The sequence below is a fragment of the Punica granatum genome, chromosome 8 (genome assembly GCF_007655135.1).
Source record: "Punica granatum isolate Tunisia-2019 chromosome 8, ASM765513v2, whole genome shotgun sequence".
Lineage (NCBI taxonomy): Eukaryota > Viridiplantae > Streptophyta > Magnoliopsida > Myrtales > Lythraceae > Punica > Punica granatum.
In genome coordinates, this window is record NC_045134.1 from 9,626,852 (window position 1) to 9,651,201 (window position 24,350).

The 24,350-nt window shown below is 38.3% G+C and overlaps 6 protein-coding genes across 6 annotated transcripts; all 6 read left to right on the forward strand.

Annotated features, from left to right (window-relative positions):
• The first annotated feature begins 5,156 nt into the window (after positions 1-5,156).
• LOC116188709 (S-protein homolog 5-like) lies at positions 5,157-5,576 on the forward strand. The gene has a single exon (XM_031518194.1). It carries the CDS (start codon positions 5,157-5,159, stop codon positions 5,574-5,576), a length of 420 nt encoding a protein of 139 aa, XP_031374054.1.
• A 1,187-nt stretch (positions 5,577-6,763) lies between these two features.
• LOC116188710 (S-protein homolog 2-like) lies at positions 6,764-7,204 on the forward strand. Its single transcript, XM_031518195.1, has one exon. It carries the CDS (start codon positions 6,764-6,766, stop codon positions 7,202-7,204), a length of 441 nt encoding a protein of 146 aa, XP_031374055.1.
• A 2,049-nt stretch (positions 7,205-9,253) lies between these two features.
• Positions 9,254-9,670, forward strand: LOC116188711 (self-incompatibility protein S1-like). The gene has a single exon (XM_031518196.1). It carries the CDS (start codon positions 9,254-9,256, stop codon positions 9,668-9,670), a length of 417 nt encoding a protein of 138 aa, XP_031374056.1.
• A 6,020-nt stretch (positions 9,671-15,690) lies between these two features.
• On the forward strand, positions 15,691-16,245 carry LOC116188712. Its single transcript, XM_031518197.1, has 2 exons — positions 15,691-15,869; positions 15,951-16,245. The coding sequence occupies exons 1-2, from the start codon at positions 15,691-15,693 to the stop codon at positions 16,243-16,245; spliced, it is 474 nt and encodes a 157-aa protein (XP_031374057.1).
• A 2,257-nt stretch (positions 16,246-18,502) lies between these two features.
• Positions 18,503-18,922, forward strand: LOC116188713 (S-protein homolog 5-like). Its single transcript, XM_031518198.1, has one exon. It carries the CDS (start codon positions 18,503-18,505, stop codon positions 18,920-18,922), a length of 420 nt encoding a protein of 139 aa, XP_031374058.1.
• A 968-nt stretch (positions 18,923-19,890) lies between these two features.
• LOC116188714 (S-protein homolog 2-like) lies at positions 19,891-20,325 on the forward strand. Its single transcript, XM_031518199.1, has one exon. The coding sequence runs from the start codon at positions 19,891-19,893 to the stop codon at positions 20,323-20,325; it is 435 nt and encodes a 144-aa protein (XP_031374059.1).
• The last annotated feature ends 4,025 nt before the right edge of the window (positions 20,326-24,350 follow it).

Sequence of the window (24,350 nt, forward strand, 5' to 3'; positions counted from 1 at the left end):
AATAGCTCAAAAGGTCAGGGATCAATCTGAAAATGTCAAATTAGACCAGGGATCAATCCAGATTCATCAATAAAGTCAGTGGCTAAGCTGAAAATACTGAAAATGACCCAGGACTTGATTAAAACGGATATGAGAGTCTAGGGCTGATTTGAAAAAGTGAAAAATGTTGCAGGGACTGAACTGAAACAGATTGAGAAGTTTCCTGGACTAATCTGAATCGTCTAAAGAGTTCAGTGACTAAGCGGAAAATACTAAAAAATGACCCAGGACTTGATTGAAACGGATCTGAAGGTGTAGGGATGATCTGAAAAAGTAAAAAATGTTGCAGGGGTTGAACTGAAACAGATTGAAAAGTTGGCAAAACTGGATTTGGAATAATCCCGCCCATTCACACGGTCCACGGACATTCATTTCACGTTATTACCATCCAAATGAAGCCCTATGAATGCTACTAAGTCGAGATTTACCTAGCTTCGGGGAGAAAGGGGAGTTGGGTTTGTGGAGCGAGTCGGGCACTCGGTCGGGTCGGGACAAACTCGACAGATGGAGAAATGCCCGGAAGAGGTAATGGGCTGGCGCGAACGGTCCCGGCTGTTTCTCCGAATTGACGAGGCAGCTTTGGACTCTCCAAAGGCTGTCGGAGAAAGCTGAAAGCGGCTTAAAGACGTCAAGAACCTAACCTGAACCGGAAGGCACAACAGCCCCGTGAGAATAAAATGAAACCGAGAAAGAAGGAGAGGCGGTCTGGGCAGTTCTGGTTGCATGTTGCGGTCACATGTGACCTCTGAGTGTGGCTGGAGAGGTCGCTAGGGTCGTGGGGAAGTGGCGTGAGAGAGAGGGAGCTGAGAGGAGAATCGGGTGAATGAACTGAGGGGAGTGCAAGAGAGGGCTGAGGGCGTCGGGGTCAGGGAGAGTACTGAGGGAGTTTTAGGGAAGCTGAGGGTGTGTGTGTGGAGCTAAGGGAGAACGAGAGTGGATCGAGAGGTGCAGGAGAGGGTGAGAGCATGAGAGGAGTCAGCCTGGGGTCGAGCTGAGGGAGTTGGTTTTTTTGCATGCAAGAGGAGTTCGTGAGCTGAAAGGAAGGTCTTCGAGCTTGAAGGGAAAAGGGAGAAGATGGTGATGATGATGTTAATGTGTGAAGGTCACCCTCCAGGGGCGTGGGTGTGAGTTGAAATCTCTTTTTCCGCCTGCTGAAGAACAAGCTTAAAGAAGGAAAGAAAAAAGAAAAAGCAGAACTAAGCTGGTCTGTCATTCCTTTGCCCCTCTATGCTGCGTTTCTTGCTGTGAAGAAGAGGAGGGAGTAGGGAGTGGTTGTTTTTGGCAGGTTGCAGAAGGAGTGGGCGAAGGAAGAAGAAGAAAAGGAAAAAAAGTGCAGGTTCTGTTCAGTGAAGAGCAGAGGAAGAAAAGAAAAGAAAAAGGAAGGAAATGGGAGGAAAGAGAAGAAGAAGAAGAAATGGGCGGGAACGGGAAAAAAATAACGGTCAGAAGTCCTGACCGACATCTGACCGACTTTGGCCCTTTTTTTAAATTAAAAAATTTGAATTCGACATGCGTAAAAATTAAAATTCTCGTCTTTTTAATTGGATGTCAGAAAAATGATCCGAGACCATCATTGCGTTCAAAAAAAATTCATTGGTCATTGTTGGACATAAAAATATTTTTCGGCATCGAGTTTTGTCTCGAATTTTGAAAATTGACGTCGATGCATGTGAAATCTAAAAACGACTTGTAGAGTATTTTTATGAAAAATGATAAATTGGCGTTAAATTGAGAAAATGTCATATTTCTATAAGTCGTGAATGTTCAAGCAATTAGCTGAAAATACTTCTCTTGTACGGATGACAAAATGACGATTTTGCTCCTCTGGAGTCGGTAGACCAAAACGGAGTGCTGACATGTATAACGTTTCCTTTGTCGGACATTTCTAATTCAAATGGTATCAAATCATTTTCCAAGTCTATTTAAATGTCTATGTGTAATTACAAGAAAAAAAATATAAAAAGTTATTACAAACAAAACAAATTTAAAAATAAAAATAAAAAAACAAGAAAAGGGACAAGAACCCAACCCCCTTGTCGGCTTGGTAGTTGCTTGTTGTGGGAGCTTCGCCGGTGACTCCCACTCCATGGGATGAGATCGCTAGCTGCTGGCGACCTTATCCCAGGGGTTGGGGTTTGCTAGCTAGCGAGGTCCTCCTCCGTTGGAAACCACCTAGCCCAACACGGGTTAAGTGAAAAAAAAAAAAGAATAATCATGAGGTTCACCGACACCCTTAGTGGTGGTTGATGACTTCGGACGTAGGGGTGGTGGCCGTTGCCTGCTGGCGAGACCCACCCTCTCAAAATCGAGAACCATATATACCTTTGTAAATTACAATACTCAAAGATGAAAGGGTATAAATATACAGTAATCCACTTTCAAGCAAATGACATTCTTGTCAATATGAAATATAGATATACATATATGTGTGCGTAAATAATTATATTTATTAGGATGTACTTGAGTAATTATTATGCAGGTGTCACCCATATATTTTTTTAGAATTTTTACGTCAAATATCCTATGATTTTAATCAATTCACAAATTTATCCTACACTTTAAAAATTAATCAGAATTGTCCATGATTTACATTTGATTCCAAATCTATCATGGCGTTAATTTCTCAGTCAATGATTAATGATGTTACTGACATGGCATGTTTGAAGATTAACAGTTCCTACGTAGAGTGTTAGTGGGATAGACTCGAAAAAAATAAAAACTTTGGGGTAGATTTAAAAATAAAAATAAAAATTATGGGATAGATTTAAGAATGCTCAATATAAAAAAAAAGAATATAATATCAATCAAAGCTTCTTCAAGCTCCCAACAAAATAATTTCGCAAAAGTAAAGAGAAATCGTGACTCATACTAATAAACTATAGAAGATAAATAAAGATGATGGTTTCTTCCTAATGTCCACTTAAGGCTTCATGGCTATCCCATTCCTCGAAACGTTTGGCCCTGATCAGTGCATTGTCTAATCCACGTCACTCAATATCGTTGAAATCAGTACTAATTGTTTTGAAGCGAAAACAAAGCTACTCGTCTAAACTAGCATTTGCAGCTCACTAAAATGACAAATGTGCAGAACCTTTCAACATGACAGTGCTTTTTCAACTCTCTCAAAAGGGAATCTGTGCAAACATATATGCCACGATTCCTTACCTCGACAGGGTAGAAATATCTAAATTTGATACTTTTGTATACTTTTTCAGATCTATTGCCAATACTAAGTAGAAGTCAAATATTTGTATCTATTTTTCATGATATTATGCATGGCTTATATATACCATGACAAATTCTTATTTCTCTTTTATCTCTGCAAATCTCTTAGCTTCTTCTTGTTCTTCGGGTGTTATATAAACGGTGAAAAATGGAAGATTTTAGGGGTTGAATTAATATATTTCTTGCTTCTCCTTCCTTCCTCTTTCTTTCTCTCTCTCTCATCGACTCAACCGGTGATCTTTCTCCCTATTTCTCTCTCTCACGGTTTCAATCAACTAATCAAATCTATTATGTGGTTTTTATTTTTTTTATCAAATCTATCACGTGATATTTATTTTCTCTCAAATATGTCCTGTAATTTTTTTTCCCCTCAAATCTATCATAGGCAACGGTTCACCATGACAAGGATAGGCCCCACTAACATTCTGCGTAAGCGCCGTTAAATGTAAACGTGCCATGTCAGCGGCCATTAAATATTGACGGAGAAATTAACGTCGGGATATATTTGAAACCAAATGTAAACCATTAGCCTTTTTGGGTAATTTTTAAACTATGAGATAAATTTGAGAAACGGGTGAAATCATGAGAAATCTAGCGTAGAAACTCCTTTTTTTTCCGTGAAATTTCCACCAAGTACATTGAGAGTAGTGTCATTAATCGTTGATCTGCCTTAGTTATTTGAGTTTGAGACTAGTTGCTGTCTCACAGAAGCCGTTTCTTCCACCCCTTCCATTTAGTCTTTGATTTCTAGCTCTGATTTCTCTTCCTCACTCTGCATGCATTGCGATCCTTCTTTGATCTTTCATCATCCCATCAGATTTTAAGTATAGAATTAAGTCAGGTTTTAACATCGTTAGTGTTTTTTTTTTCTGTATGATTTGACGTTTCTTTCAAGTGTTTGTTGAATTTGGGTTCAACCTCGAAAAAAGCCAATCGTGGAGAGTCGGTTCTCCTTTTAATTTCGAATTCGGTTCTCTGAAATAGGTTTTAAGATCCACAACCCAACCTAATTGGATCACAAAAATCTTTCCCCAAAATTGGACCGAACACTCTTGAACAGGCCTAACCACAACTAAAGCCACTTTCATTTCTTTATGGGCCAAGTTAACTCTTTCAGTACAAACTAAATTGAGGAAAAAAAAAAGCCAACCTGAATATGGAAAAAACCCATACTCACTCCCAGGGCCCGATGAATCCGTTTTAATCTTTTAAGATAAATTTAATTTTGAAAATTTTCCATTTCATCCTAAACTTTTATTCTGAACAAATTTCCGTCTATCCAATTAAAAATATTTGGAAATGAATATAAAAAAGAAAAAAATTACGGTCGAACTCGGAATGGAAGGGGTGGTGGGGCCAGAGACCTCAGTGACCCCACTGGGGTGGGTGCCCCTCGCCAAATGAGAAAAGTGATTGGTTGGAAGAGAGGATCTGCGAATTAGGATATTAAGCTCATCGGTTCACTTAAAATGTGAATGAGGGTATTTTAGTCAAATACTTAGTAATAATTGTAGATTTTGTCGTGGAAATAGCTCAGCCTAATGAACTGTAAATTTAAACTTTCAAGCAAAAACTCGAATATATTGTCTACTAAATAGGAAATAAAATTGGTATCCTATCCTTATCAAATCCCGGTTAAAATTCGGAATACTAAACATGCATGGCCCTTGTATACAATCTATATATGTAACAATATAATTGTTCCTTATTTTCAGCGATTATATCATTTACAAAGGAAACAAGTCTGACATGCATTATTCACTTACTTTAAGAAGAAAGACATGCATGTTATATGAATGCATGTTATATGCATATATAAGCAGATGGCCCGGCCTTGAAAATTTTCTGTTACAAAAATTAGTACTGAGGCCAAACAGTTGATCCATACGAGCATGTTTAAGAAATATGGTTCGTCCGTCAATGTCTTCATATCCCTGTTGATGCTTTGGAACCATGGAGCCATCGTGGCCGATGCAAAGACGACCGTAAAAATAGTTCCAGACTATCCTGGCAAATCAAGTTTCGGTATCCACTGTGAATCAGGCGACTACGACCTTGGGGGCCACATTATCGCGCAAGGGAGCTATTACAGCTTCTCATTCAAACCCAACATAACGCCATGGGGATCGACGCTATTTCACTATGCACTGAACTGGGAGGGCAGAGGGCTCTCCTTTGAGATTTACAACGGGGATAGAGATCTCAACAATCGTTGCGATGAACTCTGCCTGTGGAAGGTCCAGTTGGACGGTGTTACAGGGTACAAAGAGGGAGAGGACAACCCCGATATATTCTTCCCTTGGACAAGATGAATGAAAGATCCAATTGTCATTAGTATGACATGAAAATAATATGTGTGTAGGGGGATTTTACCCCGAGATGAATATGAATAAATTATTGCTAGATCAGAAATGTGAAATCCTATCAGTATTCTAAAAAATTATGGGTGTGCACTGAAATTGATCTTTTCAATTTGTATCTACTAACAAAAAAATGCAGAACTGAGCCGGGTCCAATTTTATTGCCTCAGAATGCATAGATCCCACCGGCCTGGATCCCAAATTGGGGAGGTCGAGGGCACTCCCACCCCTTTTTCTCCGATCCCATTCCCAATCCCAGTCCTTCCCCCTCCCCCTCCCCCCCCCCCCCCCCCCCCCCCCCCCCCCCCCCCTCTTCGATTTCAATTTTCAATAATTTAATTTATTTGGTTTTAAGTCCCTCAAGGTTTCATCGCTACAAAATCACCCCAGAAAATGTCATCATGTTAGCATGCCGTCCGTTTTTTGACGGAATACTGACGACGTGCTATACGGTGAAAAAAAAATTTGTACTGTATCGTGAAATTATTTGAATTTGTGTGAAAACTGTCTGTACTGTGTGATGTTATTTTCCCTACCAAATTTGTACAATCTATACCCGGAGTGGGATGAGAAGAAGCTTACAAAATTATCTTTCTTTCTTTTTTTTTGTTTAAAAATTACCATTTTAGTATCTTCTAATTGTAAATGTGACGTCTGGAGCAAAGTGGCAAACATGAAAAACTTGAGGGTAAAACGACAGAAAAAATTTAAATGAAAAAGAAAAAGAAAATGCTAAAAGTTGAGGATAAAAAATGTCTTTACCTTAAATATTTTAATTTTTCACATTGGTCATTGCATTTTTAATTAATTCTTATAATATATAGGATTTTTATAACCTATATATGCTCTTAGGGATATTTACCATATATGTATATATCAATTTGAGAATGAAATATCTGTCTGCGTTTAAATGTTTGCAAATAAAGCTGTAATTCTATAAAATTTAACCACATGTATTAGTTCTTAGCTTATGTCCCGAGGGAATTGGTAAGACGACCCATACAGTCACTTACTATACATAAGAATTCATGGATATATATACACACGCACACAGAAGGCTAGGACTTGAAATTCATCCCCAGAAAAGAGTGCACGTTCGAACAGTACACTGACCGTCCAAACAATATAATCGATATACGATGAGCATGTCTAAGAAATATGCTTTCCCCATCATCCTCGTATTCTTGTTGATGTTGTGGAATCAAGGGACCATCTTTGCCTATGCGCAGCGGGGACCGCCTGTGACAAGTGTGAGGGTTATCCCCATATATGGTGCAGATGTAGGGTTCAATATCCACTGCAAATCATCCAGCGGTGTCGACCTCGGGCACCACCTGATCGTGAAGGGGGAAACTTACGGCATTGACATAACGCCCAGCCTGCCGGGGAAGACGATATATGTCTGCTCGGTGCAATGGCAGGGCAGAGGGGTCGCCTTTGTCATTTACTCGGAGAACAGGGATTACAACAATAGGTGCAATAATCTCTGCCTGTGGGCCGTTAGGGAAGACGGTGTCGTCGGACAAAGAGAGGACGCCCACGGTCTCGATTTCGATCTTCACTTCCCTTGGACCCAGTGAAATTAATATGTGCGGAGGGGTCCATACTTTGTATCATACTACATAAGCGTTTCGAAATGAAAAAAAGCCATTATATTTATCGCTGATGACCCCATTTTCCTTCCCCAGCGATAGGCCTTTTGAGTAGATGCTGTTATAAGATTCTTGGAAGTAGGACTGACAATATTTCGCACGACATACATACAACACGGAGTTAAAATGGATTTGGGTTGGATATTTTGGATAATCGGTCTAAACGGGTCTAACCAGTTTAAACACGGTTAATAAGCGTGTCTTCCCGGGTTGAACCCGAGTAACCTAATTATACACGATTAAACCTGTTTATTTAGACATGTTTAATCGTGTTACTATAATCGTATAACCCGTTAACCCGTTTATATATTTGGATTTACCAAAATATTCTTATATAATCCTAACTTTTCAAGTCCTTAACTTAATTTCCTTTCCTTTCTTTCCCCCAATCCAATATTATACAACCGCACTTTCACTTCTGTTTCTACTCCTCTACTACCCTTCCTCAGATCTCATCTGTGATTTGATTTTCTTCATCTTATAAATCAATGACGAAGTGATGCTTCTTCGCTCTCATTGCTCTCCTCTCCGTGCACCTCGCATTGTCTGCAGATTAGCCTCATATTTCGCCCTTCCCTACTCCCAAGCTCGCCACCGACTCCACTCTCACCCTCTCCCCTTCGAAGCCCACTACTTCGCCGACTCCCACTCCTGCCAATACGCCTCATGACTCGATCTTATACTCGCCGTCGCTGCCTCTCTCGAATGCGGGTCCCGCCTCTTCCCCCGTCTACATCCCCCTCCCCTCCATCTCAATCTTCGTGTTAACGTGTTTGGGTAAACGAGTTAATCGGATAAATAGGTCGTGTTAAGTGTCCGGGTAACCGGGTTGATAAGATAAACAAGTCGTGTTAACATGTCCAAATAATGGTTATAATCGTACCGTGTATACGTGTACCTATTATGACACGTTTCGATAAACGGATTTAAACGTGTTTAAACGGGTTGACACGGATATAAACGTGTCGTGTACGGGTTTCCAAAATCTGACCTGTTTAATAATCGTGTCGTGTACGGGTTATGACTTCGATGACACGAACTCGTTTAGACACAAACTCGTTTAGACACGATACGTATAAACACGATACGACACGATACGAATTGTCACTCCTACCTGAAAGTTTAAAATATATGGAAGGGCCAAGAAATCTGAGCCTTGAATCTTGATTCGGCCATCGGCCTACCAACAACGAGGAAGATCGATGGCCTGTTCAGGGCCGAGAATGGGCTGAACTTGAGGACGACTATCCAAGTATTTTTGAGTATGGGCTAGTCGACTGGGTGCTAGCCGAATATCAAGCCCCTTGAAATTTTTTGCGGTTGGCTTTTGCATCTGACAGTAGATGGCAGCTGTTTTGATATGTTACTGAAACAATCCTTGGATTCGTGGAATAGAAAAGTTAATGCTCTGATATGTTATAAATGTCGTGTCAATTTTAATTACTATGATAATTATTAATAATATAGTAACAACTTGTCCATTTAATTTGTTTGTCAAATGTATTTCAATGGCATGGTCAATTTATATGGATGGATTTACCATTTATAACTCTATTTAAATTGAAATGGGGTAATTAAGTTAATATAATATATGGAGATATTTACCATTTATAACTCCATTTAATAGATTATTCCGCTCTTCAAGGAGAAAGATGCAAGCCCCGTACTTAAATATAATTGGGTAATTAACTTAATATAATATATGAATATATTACCATTTGTAATTCTATTTAATAGAGTGAGAGTCTAATATATGCATATATTTACCATTTATAACTCTATTTAAATTGAAATGGGGTAATTAAGTTAATATAATATATGGAGATATTTACCATTTATAACTCCATTTAATAGATTATTCCGTTCTTTAAAAGGAAAGATGCAAGCCCTGTGTGTATATATAAGCAGATGGCCAGGACTTGAAATTTATCTCCAACAAAGAGTGGGACTGAGCCCAAACAGTCAATCAATATGACCATGTTTGAGAAATATGCTTCCTCATTCATCCTCGTCTCCTTGTTTCTGCTGTGGAACCAAGGAACTGTCTGCGTCAAGGCCGATTCGGTCACCGTCAGAATAGAGCCTGACTATCCCGGCAGCTCGAGCTTCGGTATCCACTGCGAATCAGCGGACGATGACCTTGGGGGCCACACTATCGCGCAAGGGAGCTTTTACAGCTTCGACTTCAGCCCCAACGTATGGGGTACGACGCTGTTCCACTGCGCATTGGACTGGCAGGGCAGAGGCGTCTCGTTCGCGATTTACGACGAGAAGAGGGACCTCATCAGCAGGTGCGACAAACTCTGCTTGTGGAAGGTCAGGCCGGACGGCGTTGTGGGGTTCCCAGAGAATCACAAGGAGAGTTCCGATTTGTTCTTCCCTTGGACGAGATAAATGGAAGACCCAATTATCATTTTAATGAAATAAAGATAGCATGTGTGTAAGGAAACACATGTGCCGAGTTGGGTTCCTATGGGTTAATTTACGATTCTTCATTTCATCCCTCCTTTTAACTTTATGTTAAAATTTTAATATAAAAAGTCAACAAAGAAAAGGAAAAATCAACGGAGGAAGAATGAGAAAAATCAAAATTTCAAATCAAATTTAAACCCACCTGTAAAATTATTTTCACTAATAAAACCCAAATTTCACTTCAACACTCTCCTTTTACCGACCAGTGCCCGCTCTCCTATTAGCTGTTGGCTTCATCGAAGGAGAAGACTCAAGTACTAAACTAGGAGAGGAAGCCAAGGTGTATATATATATATATATATATATATATGGGAGCATAGGATAAAATTGAAGCCGCAGCGAAATGGAGGAATCCAACATTACTACATGAATGAAGAAACATCTCCAAATAATCAGTCTTGGTTCTGATGAATGGAAGACCAAATTATCATTACTATATGAATAATGAAGAAACATCTCCAATAATCAGTCTTGCCGCGTCCTATAAATTTCACTTTAGATTTCTCATTTTTTATAACGTTTGTTCCTATAAATTTTGCTTGAATCATAACTAGGCACCAATTGTTGATGACGTAGACACTAACAACATCTAATCTTTTTCCAGCTGTATTTAAATGTCTACGTGGAATTCACAAAATCAAAACATTTTTTAAATGTAAAAAATAAAAAAAGAGACTAGAATGCATCCTTTCTTAGGCTGGATGGTTGCTGGCGGGGGCAACCTTTTTAAGGGTTGGTTTGGGAGTGCTATTATTGAATAGAAGTGTTGAAAGAGAATTATTGAAAAATAATTACTGATTCCTGAAAACTGTTAAAGCGTTTGGTATATTATTTTCTAAATCTACTGAAACATGATTTAAAATGGCTGATAAGTATAACAAAATTCATACTTTTATGTAAAGAATTTATCTATACCAAAAAAAGCAGGTAAGATACGGACAACAAATTATACAAACAATATATATGCATATAATAATCTATGTTCGTTCAAAGTGCATCACAAAATCGAGTGCCTTAAGTGTTTTTGTGAGAATATGTATGAATTTTCTTCGTATGAATCTTATATCGTTAGACTCCAATACTACACCCCATGCTTTCTAGCTAAGAGCGAATTACAAAATAAAATATCCATCATCTTCTTTATCAAACATTTAGAGTTAAAAACAGTTGAACGTAGGAAAGCTTTGCCTCCGACCTTTCAAAAGTTGCAAGTTACTTCCCGACCTTCAAGGACTTGACTTTATCTCCAACAAATTAAAGAGTCAGACTGAGCCCAAGCAGTCGATCATTATGAGCATGTTTGAGAAATATGCTTCCTCGATCATCCTCGTATGCTTGTTGATGATGAGGAATGAGGGAACCCTCCGCATCGTGGCCGATGCAGCAGAGGTTACTGTCACAATAGTCCATGGCTATCCTGGCAGCTCGAGTTTCGGTCATTGCAAATCGAGGGACGATGACCTTGTGGGCCACATTATTGCACGGGGGAGCTTCCACGGCTTCAGGTTCAGCCCCAACATATGGGGGACGATGCTGTTCCCTTGCGCAGTGGACTGGCAGGGCAAAGGGGTCTCGTTCGAGATTTACAGCGAGAAGAGGGATCTCATCAGCAGGTGCGACGAGATCATATGGCGTAACACATCAGCTATTCTCCATTTAGAGTTGGCTTCCTATGGGTTAACTCACCACATTTCTTTTCATCCCTCCTTTGACTTGATTGTAAAATTAAAATATAAAAAGTCAACAAAAAAGAAAAGTCAAAGGACAAAGAAAGAAGAAGATGAACACAAGTAGCAGGGTAAAATCAATTTTTCAAGTTAAAGGAAAATTAAATTGAAACCAACTTGTGGAATTATTTAGGCTAACAAAAACCAAATTTCACTCCAACACTCTTCTATTAGTGAAAATCTTATATGAAACGATCTTATTAGCTATTGGCTTCATTGAAAGATAAGACCAAACCAAATTAGAAGGAATCCAACTTTACCATTTCGCCTTCCCCTTGGATTCCTGTTCAGCTCCTGTTCTTATTCTTTGTTCTTTGATTTTATTTATTTCATGTTTTACTTTTTCAATGTTTTTGGCTTCTCTTATTTTTTTTAAAGTTTATTTCTAAGAAATCTTGAGTTATTTTGGGTTACAAACGAGGCACAATGTCTAATACAATGAAAAAGAAATCATAAATAACTAATAAATGGATACAGATAATTCCACTAGGTATTGAACCTGTAACCTCTAGGTCAACATGAATTGTATTTTAATAACTAGTTGAATTTTTTTACTGATTTCATTTCAACTCTATATTGCTTAGGTTTTTTTTGTGCATAAAATAAAAATGGGTGATGTGTCATTTATATTGCACCCACAAGAATCTATCTCATACGTCACGGAATAAATAATAGAAGGGCAAAAATAAAAAAAAGTATTGAAAAGTATAGAATGAGAATAGAAAAAAAAAAAGAAAACAGAAAAGTTGACAAAGATACAAACTAATGACCGTATAATTTTCTCGTAAGATATCATATTAATGAGATCCTGGAGTATAATTAAAAGAGAGAGAACTTAGAACATAATTGGTGAAGTAAAATAGGAAAAAGAGATTGGTTGGAAGAGCGAAAAATCAGGAGATTAGTTCACAAATTTATATAAATCTTGAAGATTGAATGAGGATATTTTGCTCACCCTTTAATATATTGTCAACTAAATATGAAATAAAAAAGTATCCTATCCTAATATCCTTATCAAATCCCAAACCTAAAAAAATCCCAATTAAAATTTGGGACATATACTAAACATGGTCATTTTTTCGGTTACAACTAAACCTGATCTTTGTATGTACGTAAAATTTATTTATATATTCCTTATTTCTCTGAGATTGTAACCATTTAGAAAGGAAACAAGTCTGATATGAGTCACTTACTTTAAGAAGAAATGCATGTTATCATATGTAAAGAGTGGGACTGAGCCCAAATACTTCATCAATATGAGAATATTTCAAAAATATCCTCACTCCATCATCCTCGCATCCTTGTTGATGATGTGGAAAAAGGGAACCATCTGCGTGGTGGCCGATGCGGCATAGGTAACCATAAAAATAGTCCCTGACTATCCCGGTAGCTCGAACTTTGTTATCCACTGTGAATCAAGAGATGATGACCTCGGGGGCCACATTGTCGTGCAGGGGAGCTTGTACAGCTTCAAGTTCAGCCCCAGTGTATGGGGGACGACACTGTTTCATTGCGCTGTGGAACGGGAGGGAAAAGGGCTCTCCTTCGAGATGTACAATGAGAATAGGGATCTCATCGGCAGGTGCGAAAAAATATGCCTGTGGAAGGTCAGGCCAGACGGTGTTGCAGGTTTCGCGGAGCATTGGGACAACCCCGATTTATACTTCCCTTGGACAAGATGAATGGAAGTCGACCCAATTACCCTTGCTATGAATGGAGATAGCGTGTGTAGGTTGACTTGAATATAAATAAATTATTGCTAGATCCTATGATACAGCACATCTAAGCTTTCTACTATATTCCACTGCGTGCATTAGTTCATAATATTTATTTACGCAACACAAAGAAAATTCTAAAATTTTTATTTTGGAATTTTTTATTCTTATCTATCTATCTATCTATCTATCTATAATCTATAAAACAAAACTGTTGTATAATTGAACACATGTCAAGCTACAATATTTTCATAATTTTTAAAATTTTTATTTTCTCATTGAATAGTGCATGTCCACTGCCAGGGGAGGAAGCCAACTATCCCGTTACCCGAAAAGCCATTTGTCCCCATTTTCTTCTTTTTATTTTATTTTTCCCTCATTTTAACCCTTTTCTTTTCTCACTTTTAAGAATTCTCTTCAAAATTTTGATTATTTTCATCTTTATCCCTTATTTTGATTTCTTCTCACGTCCTAGAAAGAATTTTGAAATTAGCATATTTTATTTTTAGCTATCTATGCAAGGACAGGAAGATAAGTCTCAATTTTCGCTTTATCATTTTGATATTTACGTGCATATTTGTTACTGCAAAATGATACTATATACAACTTTTGCTTATATAAAATGAATGAAGAGTGATGACGAGAAAGGTATCATTGTAGTGGTCAAATATTTAATTTTCTTAATTATTTCTTCTTTTTTTCTTTTTAGTAAAAATTATCATAATTAAATCCTTATATGTATACATAACTAACAGAGCCGAGCTAAAATTTAATTTCAAGGGAAACCAAACGGATGTTTAGCCCCAATAGTGCAGTGACTAGTCCACATCACTCGATACTATTGAAATCAGTACTTATTGTTTCCAAGCGAAAACAAAGTTACTCGGGTAAACTAGAATTTGCAACTTACTGAAATGACAAATGCGCAGAACCTTTCAACAATATACCGCGTTTTCATGATATTATGCATGGTTTATATATATCATGGTGAATTCTTCGTTCTCTTCTATTCCTGCGAATCTCGTAGCTGCTTCTTGCTCTTCAGTTGTTATATAAAGGGAGACAAATGGATGATTTTGGGGGCTGAATTAATATATTTCTTGCTTCTCCTGTCTTCCTCTCTCTCTCTCTCTCTCTCTCTCACTGACTCGATGGGCAATCTCACTCTCTTTTGCTGTCGATGGTGTTTGGAGTCGTAGCAACCGATTAATCCACCGAGCTGTGTATTGTACGGCCTGGGGCCCGCCATTAAACTCAAGATGACGACCCCCGAGAGAGTCGAACCCTGGACCTGCCTTATTACTTGTTGCCAGCTTACTAGCGGATCCAACCCCTCGTTAGTCTCTCTCTCTCTCTCTCACACACACAGAGAAAGATAAGTTTCAATCAACAAATCAAATCTATCATGTGGTTTTTATTTTTTCTCAAATCTACCCCCGTGATTTTTATTTCTTCCAAAACCTATCATGTAGTTTTTATTTTTTTTCTCAAATATATCATGGGCAATGGTCCACGATAACAAGGATAGGCCACTAATGTTCCATGTAAGTGTCATTAAATGTAAAACGTGTCATATCAGTAGCGCCATTAAATGTTGACGGAAAAATTAACACCCGAATAGATTTTGAATCAAATGTAAACCATGGGCCTTTCTGGGTAATTTTTAAACCATGAGATAAATTTGAAAAACGGGTGAAACCATGGGATATCTGGCATAAAAGCTCTCTCTTTTTTTTTTCCGTGGAATTTCCACCAAGTACATTGAGAATAGTGTCGTTAATCGTTGATCTGCCTTAGTTATTTGAGTTTGAGACTGGTCTCTGCCTCACAGAAGCCGTTTCTTCCACCTCTTCCATTTACTCTTCGATTTCTAGTTCCAATTTCTCTTCCTCACTTTGCATGCGTTGCGATCCTTCTATGATGTTTCATCATTCTGACATCCCCCTCAGGTTTTAAGTATATAATTAAGTCAGTTTTTAATCTTGTTAGTGTTTTTTTTCTATATGATTTCACGTTTCTGTTGGAGTATTGTCTCAGTGCTACTACATTAATTTTATCATTGTCGTTCTGCTTGGTTAAGCAGTTGTATTTATCTGCATTTAAGTTATTAGGTTGCATTATCTTTTATTGTCACTTTTAGTAGCTATTTTTAAGGTTTGTAGGACAGGTTGCAGTTGTGAGGGCAGTTTTTGTACTATCTCTCCTTTTATGTTTGTTTCTTGTACTCAAAACTCTATTCTGCAGTGAGTGAATATACATTTTCTTTATTCCTTCACCTCTCTCTCTATCTCTGTATCCTTGTGTGAGTGTGTGAGTGAGTTTGCTGTAGAAACAGTAGAATTACACAACAGTGGTATCAGAGCTGTAAATGGTCTTGAGGGGCCTGTGAATGAGTGTTTGAGAGATTTGTGAGTGTGTAAGATCCTGTGTGCTTAAGAGCCTTGTGAGTGAGTTTGAGTAAATCTCTTTCTAGTATGAATCCATAGAGGTTTAAGGCAAGATGGAGGCATGTTCGAGTAGTTTTTCTGCCATAGCACCACTGGTATTTGATGGGGAGAACTACCAAGCTTGGGCTGTAAAGATGGCAGCCTACATGGAGGGCAGTGACTTGTGGGAAGCAGTAGAGCAGGATTATGAAGTAGCCTCTCTTCCCGACAAACCAACCATGAATCAAATCAGGTATCACAAGGAAAGAATCACCAGGAAAGTTAAGGCAAGGTCTTGTCTTTATGTTGCAATTTCTCCTACTATTTTTACTAGAATCATGAGACTTGGTTCTGCAAAGGAAATTTGGGATTTTCTTAAAACTGAATATGAAGGAGATGAGAGGATTAGAGGTATGAAAGTCCTTAACTTGATGAGAGAGTTTGAAAGGCTGCAAATGAAGGATGATGAGACTGTGAAGCAATTTGCAGACAAGCTTGTGGAGATAGCAAACAAGATAAGGGTGTTAGGGACTGATTTAAGTGATAGCAGTTTGGTACAAAAACTACTTGTTTCAGTGCTAGAGAGATATGAGGCAACAATTGCCTCTCTTGAGAATACTAAGGAGTAGTTAGATCTGAAGTTTGTTGAAGTTCTAAGTGCTTTAAAAGCACCAGAATAGAGGAGAATGATGAGGAGAGAAGAGCCAGTAGAGAGTGCATTACAAGCCAAAGTGAAGCGAGAAAATCCTGCAAACAACCAAGGGAGCACGAGTTCAAATGTTGGAGATAGCAAGGTTTATACAGATCCTTGTAAGCACTGTGGGAAGAAGGGTCATCCTCATTTTAGATGCTGGAGGAGACATGATGTAAAGTGCATAAAATGCCACAAAATGGGGCATGTAGAGAGGATTTGTAGGGAGCAGCATCATCATTTTGGAGAAGCACAGATTGCAACAGCAAATGAGGTAGAGCATCTGTTTGTGGTCTCTTGCTTTACTTCAAATGCATATAGGGATGGCTGGCTTGTAGATAGTGGTAGTACTAACCATATGACAGGCAATGAAGGCTTGTTTTGTAAGTTAGACAGATCAATAAAGTCAAAAGTGAGAATAGGGAATGGTGATTTCATTGCTGTTGAAGGGAAAAGAGATGTATTGATTGAGGGTCCTGGTGGTACTAAGCCGATTACTGAAGTGTTGTTTGTGCCTCAAATAGACTAAAACTTACTTAGTGTTGGTCAGCTTGTAGAGAAAGGATACAAGGTGATGTTTGAGGAGAAAAAATGTTTGATTTATGATTCAAAGTGTCGGAAATTATTTGAGATTCCAATGAAGAATAAGTCTTTTTCTTTGGATCCACTGAAGATGAAGTCTAAGGTGGATGATGATCAGTCTGTTCAAGGGATTACATCGCTTGCAGACGAGCAACAAAGCTGCAATATAGCAGATGCAGTTGCATTTTTAGAAGTTGCAGGAGAAGAAGAAGGCAAAGCTGATAAAAGAGTGATGATTGCAATGAAGGAGGAGTTGGCTATTTTAGAGCCCAATACAAAGTTTGATCTTGAGGGCTCATCAGAAGTTTTTCAAGTGCCAAAGCGGGAGAACAAAGTTTATGAATTAAAAGAGACTTCTAAAGCTTGGTACAACAAGATGGATGAACACCTCCTTAATCTAGGCTTTGGAAGAGGCATGAGTAAGTCAACATTTTCAGGTTAGAAGGGAAGCTGGTGCAGTCCAACTTGCACATAAGGTCAAATGTTTCATGCAGAAGTTTGGAGTTTGCAGTAGCTTCTGATCCAAGGAGGAGTTTGTTAGAGTATTGTCTTAGTGCTGCTGCATTAATTTTATCTTTGTCGTTCTGCTTGGTTTATCTGCATTTAAGTTATTAGGCTGCATTATCTTTTACTGTTACTTTTAGTAGCTATTTTTAAGGTTTGTAGGACAGGTGTGCAGAAGCAGTTTTGCAGTTATCCTGTACGTGAGGGCAGTTTCTGTACTATCTCTCCTTTTATGTTTGTTTCTTGTACTCAAAACTCTATTATGCAGTGAGTGAATATACATTTTCTTTATTCCTTCACCTCTCTCTCTATCTTTGTATCCTTGTGTGAGTGTGTGAGTGAGTTTGCTGCAGAAATAGGAAAATTACACAACAATTTCCCTCCCAAGAATTTGTTAAATTCGGGTTACCCAAAAAAAGCCAATCGTGGAGAGTCGGTTCTCTTCTTAATTTTGGATTCGGTTCGCCGGATGGGTTTTAAGATCCATAACCCAACCCATTTAGATCACCCAAATTTTTTCCCAGTTAAAAATATTTGGAAATGAAAATTAAAAAGAAAAAAATTACGGTCGAACTCGGAATGGAAGGGGTGGTGGGGCCTTGCTGGTGGCACACGCCCAATCCGCCTCGCCGGTGACCTCAGTGACCCCTTGCCAAATAGGAAAAGTGATTAGTTGGAAGAGAGGATTTGGGAATTTGGGGATTAGCTCATCGGTTCACTTAAAATGTGAATGAGGGTATTTGAGTCAAGTATTTAGTAATGATTGTAGATTTTGTCATGGAAATAGCTCAGCCTAATGAACTGTAAATTTAAACTTTCAAGTAAAAAATCGAGTATAAATGGCATCCCATCCTTATCAAATCCCAATTAAAATTCGGGATACTAAACATGCACTGTCCTTGTATACAATCTATATAGGTAACAATATAATTGTTCCTTATTTTCAGCGATTATATCATTTACAAAGGAAACAAGTCTGACATGCATTATTCACTTACTTTAAGAAGAAAGACATGCATGTTATATGCATATATAAGCAGATGGCCCGGCCTTGAAACTTTTCTATTACAAAAATTAGTACTGAGGCCAAAAGGTTGACCCATACGAGCATGTTTAAGAAATATGGTTCGTCCGTCAATGTCTTCATATCCCTGTTGATGCTTTGGAACCATGGAGCCATCGTGGCCGATGCAAAGACGACCGTAAAAATAGTTCCAGACTATCCTGGCAAATCAAGTTTTGGTATCCACTGTGAATCAGGCGACGATGACCTTGGGGGCCACATTATCGCGCAAGGGAGCTATTACAGCTTCTCATTCAAACCCAACATAACGCCATGGGGATCGACGCTATTTCACTATGCACTGAACTGGGAGGGCAGAGGGCTCTCCTTTGAGATTTACAACGGGGATAGAGATCTCAACAATCGTTGCGATGAACTCTGCCTGTGGAAGGTCCGGTTGGACGGTGTTTCAGGGTACAAAGAGGGAGAGGACAACCCCGATATATTCTTCCCTTGGACAAGATGAATGAAAGATCCAATTGTCATTAGTATGACATGAAAATAATATGTGTGTAGGGGGATTTTACCCCGAGATGAATATGAATAAATTATTGCTAGATCAGAAATGTGAAATCCTCTCAGTATTCTAAAAAATTATGGGTGTGCACTGAAATTGATCTTTTCAATTTGTATCTACTAACAAAAAAGTGCAGAACTGAGCCGGGTCCAATTTTATTGCCTCAGAATGCATAGATCCCACCGGCCGGGATCCCAAATTGGGGAGGTCGAGGGCACTCTCCCCAGCCACGCACTGGGCGCGCCCACCCCTTTTTCTCCGATCCCATTCCCAATCCCAGCCCTTCCCCCCTTCGATTTCAATTTTCAATAATTTAATTTATTTGGTTTTAAGTCCCTCAAGTTTTCATTTCTACAAAATCACCCCAGAAAAAGTCATCACGTTAGCACGCCGTCCGTTTTTTGACGGAATATTGACGACGTGCTATACAGTGAAAAAAAAATTTGTACTATATAGTGAAATTATTTGAATTTGTGTGAAAACTGTCCGTACTGTGTGATGTTATTTTCCCTGGCAAATATGTACAATCTATACCTGGAGTGGGATGAGAAGAAGCTTGCAAAATTATCTTTCTTATTTTTTTTTTGTATAGTCACTTACTATACATAAGAATTCATGGATATATATACACACGCACACAGAGGGCTAGGACTTGAAATTCATCCCTAGAAAAGAGTGCACGTTCGTACAGTACACTGACCGTCCAAACAATATAATTAATAGAGGAAATAGTGATTTCAAATCCTAACCTTTTTAGTATAGTTGTAGTATCATAATTACGTAATTATTCTGCATTTATTTATTTCTTAAAATATGTTATGTATAACTCTATTTAATTCAATACAGAACACCTCCAACAGTAAGTTGAGATTTCAGCCCAATTCATCTAATCTCATAATAATCAATATATGATTAGCATGTCTCAGAAATATGCTTCCCCCATCATCCTCGTATTCTTGTTGATGTTGTGGAATCAAGGGACCATCTTTGCCGATGCGCAGCGGGGACCGCTTGTGACAAGCGTGAGGGTTATCCCCATATATGGTGCAGATGTGGGATTCAATATCCACTGCAAATCATCCAGCGGTGTCGACCTCGGAGACCACCTGATCGTGAAGGGGGGTACTTACGGCATAGACATAACGCCCAGCCAGCCGGGGAAGACAATTTACCTTTGCTCGGTGCAATGGCAGGGCAGAGGGGTCGCCTTCGTCATTTACTCGGAGGACAGGGATTACAACAATAGGTGCAATAATCTCTGCCTGTGGGCCGTTAGGGAGGACGGTGTCGTCGGACAAAGAGAGGACGCCCACGGTCTCGATTTTGATCTTCACTTCCCTTGGACACAATGAAATTAATATGTGCGGAGAGACGTTTTGCCCCCAAAAATATATAAGGAAAACTATTGATTGTTCACTTTTCTAATTTTCGTCCTTTTTTATTTTCTTTTCTATTTTTGTCCTATACATTATATTGCTTTTCTCATTTGGTCCTTTCGTTAACTTTTCCAACTTTAGTGAGTTGGCTCCCCATGGGTGCCCCATGAATGACACATCAACTATTTTCCATTTGCTCCACTTGAGCCAGATCGAGCAATTGGTTTTCATTAAGAAAATATCAAGAAATATAAAAAGAAAAAGTAAAAAAAAAATGATGAACAAAGAAAGTAGAAGCTGAACAACAGCAGCGGTGGCATCTCGTCTTCCTCTTCGTGATGGACTCCAAACAAATCAACTACCCAAATCCAATTCAATTGAAATTCCAATTGCAACTGAATTGTAAAATCACCAAACTAATAAAAACCCTAATTTAATCAAGCAAAATCCAAATTTTGCTTCTGCACTCTCCGTCTCATCATGCCTCGTGCCATTTCTTTAGCTTTTGAAGCATATTCATCCCATAAACGAATTAGTTCCAAGGCAATATGCTAGATTGTAAACTAGAATCCTCACCCCCTGCTCAGTCTTCATCATCTTGTTCACTCCTATGGTCATATCTTCTCCTTGTCATTTTATCAATTCAGGCCTTTCTCTTAGGAGTTTATGAAATTTTCGAACATTTTGCATTAGATCCCAGAAAGTCAAAAATTGAGCTTCCATTTCACATGACTAGAAGACTAAACAATGGAGAGCTGAAAGGCAAATGTACGAAAGTTTGATTCCTTAGTTACTTTGGCATTGTTACGGGAGGAAGAGGAAGAAGTTGTAATATTGCGTTGCTGTTCATGTTCTTAGTTCTTCAATTCTTTTTTATTCTTGTCCTTCTTTTCTAATTTTTTGGCTTTTTTAATTTTGGATGAAATAAAAAAATGGGTGATTTGTCATTTATATTGCACCCACAAGGCAAAGTTGAAGAAAAAGTTAGGAAGAACGAAATCAAAAAAGCAACTAACATACAAGACGAAAATAAAAGATGGATGAAAATAGAAAAGTTAGCAACATTACAAGACCAAATGGATAGTTTTTCCATAGATTCTACAATGGAACCCCAATTTATATTTCATGATGGAATATTAATTTCAGCCATTAAATCTTACCAACTTTTGATCTCATCCGTCCATTATTTACATATTTCGCCATAATATTTTTAGCCTTTTATATTTTTATTTCACAATTTTCGCCTACAATACTATACCATTATTCTCGAATCTTCCTACCACATGTACCAATCACATTCTACTACGTCACCCATCATCGCCATGTCATCGAACCGGACCATAAAAGTCAATTTTTTTAAAAAAATCGGTCTAATATAAGCCGGATACATTAGCGACACGCCATCAACATGTAAGCGGATTTTAATTTATATACACGTCAACGACACGCCATCAACACGTAAGCGATTCTCCAATTTTATTGTACTTTGCGCATGGCTCAATGAATTTGTGACGTCATTGAAAGATTTATGAGGCAAAACGTTGTCTTTAATATTAAAGCACTAGAAAAATATATCGTTTCACCATGGAACATAATTTGATGTTCCATCCTAGAATTTGCCATATTTAAATATAGTCCTTCGGATGTACGATTTACCACGAATTTGGAAAAAACTCTTCAACATTGTATTTGTGTTGTGACTTGAAGAATACGAGTTATTCCTACAACAGAAGATTGAAAAGAAATCCTTACGTATATAAGATGATCGAGCCACCATCCTTATAAGTTCATGCCTTCGGGTTCGAGACATAAGTTCTGAAGAATACGAATTAAATCATATCGGAATGTAACAAAAGTTTTGAAGCTTCCTCGTTTCTCGGCTCTCTAATGGTTAAACAGGCTAAAGAATGCGTGCACCCGATAGCCCAGAATCATCACAAAATGCCCATACAAGTTGCAGCCGCAAGCAGATGGTGGTTTCGTGCCTTTTAACGGTTGGCTTATGAGTACTATTGTTGATACGAAAGTTATGAGTACTATTGTTGATACGAAAGTGCTGAAATATAATTGTTGAAAAATAAGTATTAATTTTAGAATAAACAGAAGTATTTGGAAGGTCTCAGTTTGAAGTCTTATGAATGGAAAAAATCCTTTATGGGCTAACTTGGCTCAAATTGGAATAGTCAGGGCTTATTGGACTTTTGGATTATGGAACGAGCACCCGAAAATTGAGAGATAACAATTTGAAACTGTTGCAATTAAAATTAATACTTCAAATTAAAATAGAAGATAATCAACAATGATTTTCATAAGCACCTATTAAATTATTGGAGAAAATCACATTTCCAACTGCAGATATTGACCAAACCATATATTGTAATAAGATGCCCAAAGGAGATTGGAATAACGAGAAATCGAAATATAAACGACACCAAATATACATGGTAAAACTCTCAAGGTCAGAGAAATATCTACAGACGGAGCAAGAGTATCCACTAGATCGAAAATAGGAGATTACAACAAAGATCTCACTCGTGTTTCTCAGCCCACGTTACAATACCCAACCCGAGAAGAGTCTTACAATTCTCTCGGCTCTGTTTGGATTGAAAGACACTTAATTTTAACTTTAACTTTAACTTTAACTTTAACTCAACACACTACGCAACAAAACACACATTTTCCAAGTAAAAAATTTTAACTTTAATTTTAACTTAATACACTACACAACAAAAACACATGTTTCCCAAGTCAAATTTATAATCACATCTCATTTGTCCTTTTCCACAATCAAAATCAAAATCAAAATTAAAGTTACTTTAACTCTGAATCCAAACGCACCCCTCAATTCTCACAACTCTCTTACTCTATGAACTGCAGAGATCTCAAGAGAATAATCCGAGAACTTCTTGAGAGAATTACACGTGATACTCACACAAATGCCAATTGTCTTCCAAGGCTCTTCACATATTTATATATTACAAGACCCCATATATCCTCTAAAATATATCTAAAAATATCTCTAAACCACCTAGGAAAATATCTTCTTTGAATAGATTCTAAGTTGCAACAAAATCACGCCAAAATGAAAACAAAATCGTGTGAATATCTTGCACTCGACCATCCGTGCCTCAGCACGAAAAATTGGTGCCTTCGCACCAAAATTATGGCACCTCAATTAAAGTGTGCCTAAGCACGCTTTGGTTTGTGCCTCAGCATACTTCACAGACGCCTTCTCTTTGGTTTGTGCCTCGAGTCTTCGTGGCTTGATACGAGACACCTCTAACAAATCTCCACCCTGGCTCGCATCGAGTCAAAGCATTATGTAGCTTCTCATACTCGATTGCTCCATCACATCCCTCACAAGCTTCACCTCAACTCTTGCACGCGCCGCTCAAGTCCAAGCCACTCTTGGACTTCTTAGAAGTGTCGAGTTTCGTTAGAATTTCTGTAAAATTTTCACCGATAATGAGACAAGTCGAATTTGATACGACTTCAGCTTTCTTCAAACCACTAGTTCTCCAAGCTCACATTTCTTCAGAGGTTTGTCTACTTTCCCTACTTGTCTCTTATTCCCGAACTACTCCATAGAGAATGCTGCCTCTTATCCGACCTTTCGGTCTGAATATCCTCTATCACCACATGCTGGGGTATAAGTGTTCTCGAGTCTTCAAACTCCACATTCTTCGGAGATGTCGTCTTTGAACAAGGCTCAACCTTCACCCAGGATACGCTCTTACACAGCTTGGTCAAGGCAGCTTTATCAAAAACAACATATCTTCTCATGAAGGATTTCGAGGACTTAGCAACCATTATGTAGTCCTTGCACTGGTTCACCCTTCCGTGCCTGAGAACATCCAAGTACTTTTCTTCGAGAATTGACTCGATTGCTTACGTAGATTCGGATTTACTCTACAAGATATAAAGTCCTTCCAGCAGCACCCCTATCATTAATATGAGTTTCAAGACTCTGTCCTAGATCCTGTACTTACAACCATGATTAT

Excerpts from the sequence above, each read along its gene's own strand:
- LOC116188709 (XM_031518194.1), top strand. The coding sequence starts at position 5,157 with ATGTTTAAGAAATATGGTTCGTCCGTCAATGTCTTCATATCCCTGTTG.
- LOC116188710 (XM_031518195.1), top strand. The coding sequence starts at position 6,764 with ATGAGCATGTCTAAGAAATATGCTTTCCCCATCATCCTCGTATTCTTG.
- LOC116188711 (XM_031518196.1), top strand. The coding sequence starts at position 9,254 with ATGTTTGAGAAATATGCTTCCTCATTCATCCTCGTCTCCTTGTTTCTG.
- LOC116188712 (XM_031518197.1), top strand. The coding sequence starts at position 15,691 with ATGGAGGCATGTTCGAGTAGTTTTTCTGCCATAGCACCACTGGTATTT. Across the intron at positions 15,870-15,950 it reads CCAACCATGAATCAAATCAG|AATCATGAGACTTGGTTCTG; the intron begins GTATCACAAGGA and ends TATTTTTACTAG.
- LOC116188713 (XM_031518198.1), top strand. The coding sequence starts at position 18,503 with ATGTTTAAGAAATATGGTTCGTCCGTCAATGTCTTCATATCCCTGTTG.
- LOC116188714 (XM_031518199.1), top strand. The coding sequence starts at position 19,891 with ATGTCTCAGAAATATGCTTCCCCCATCATCCTCGTATTCTTGTTGATG.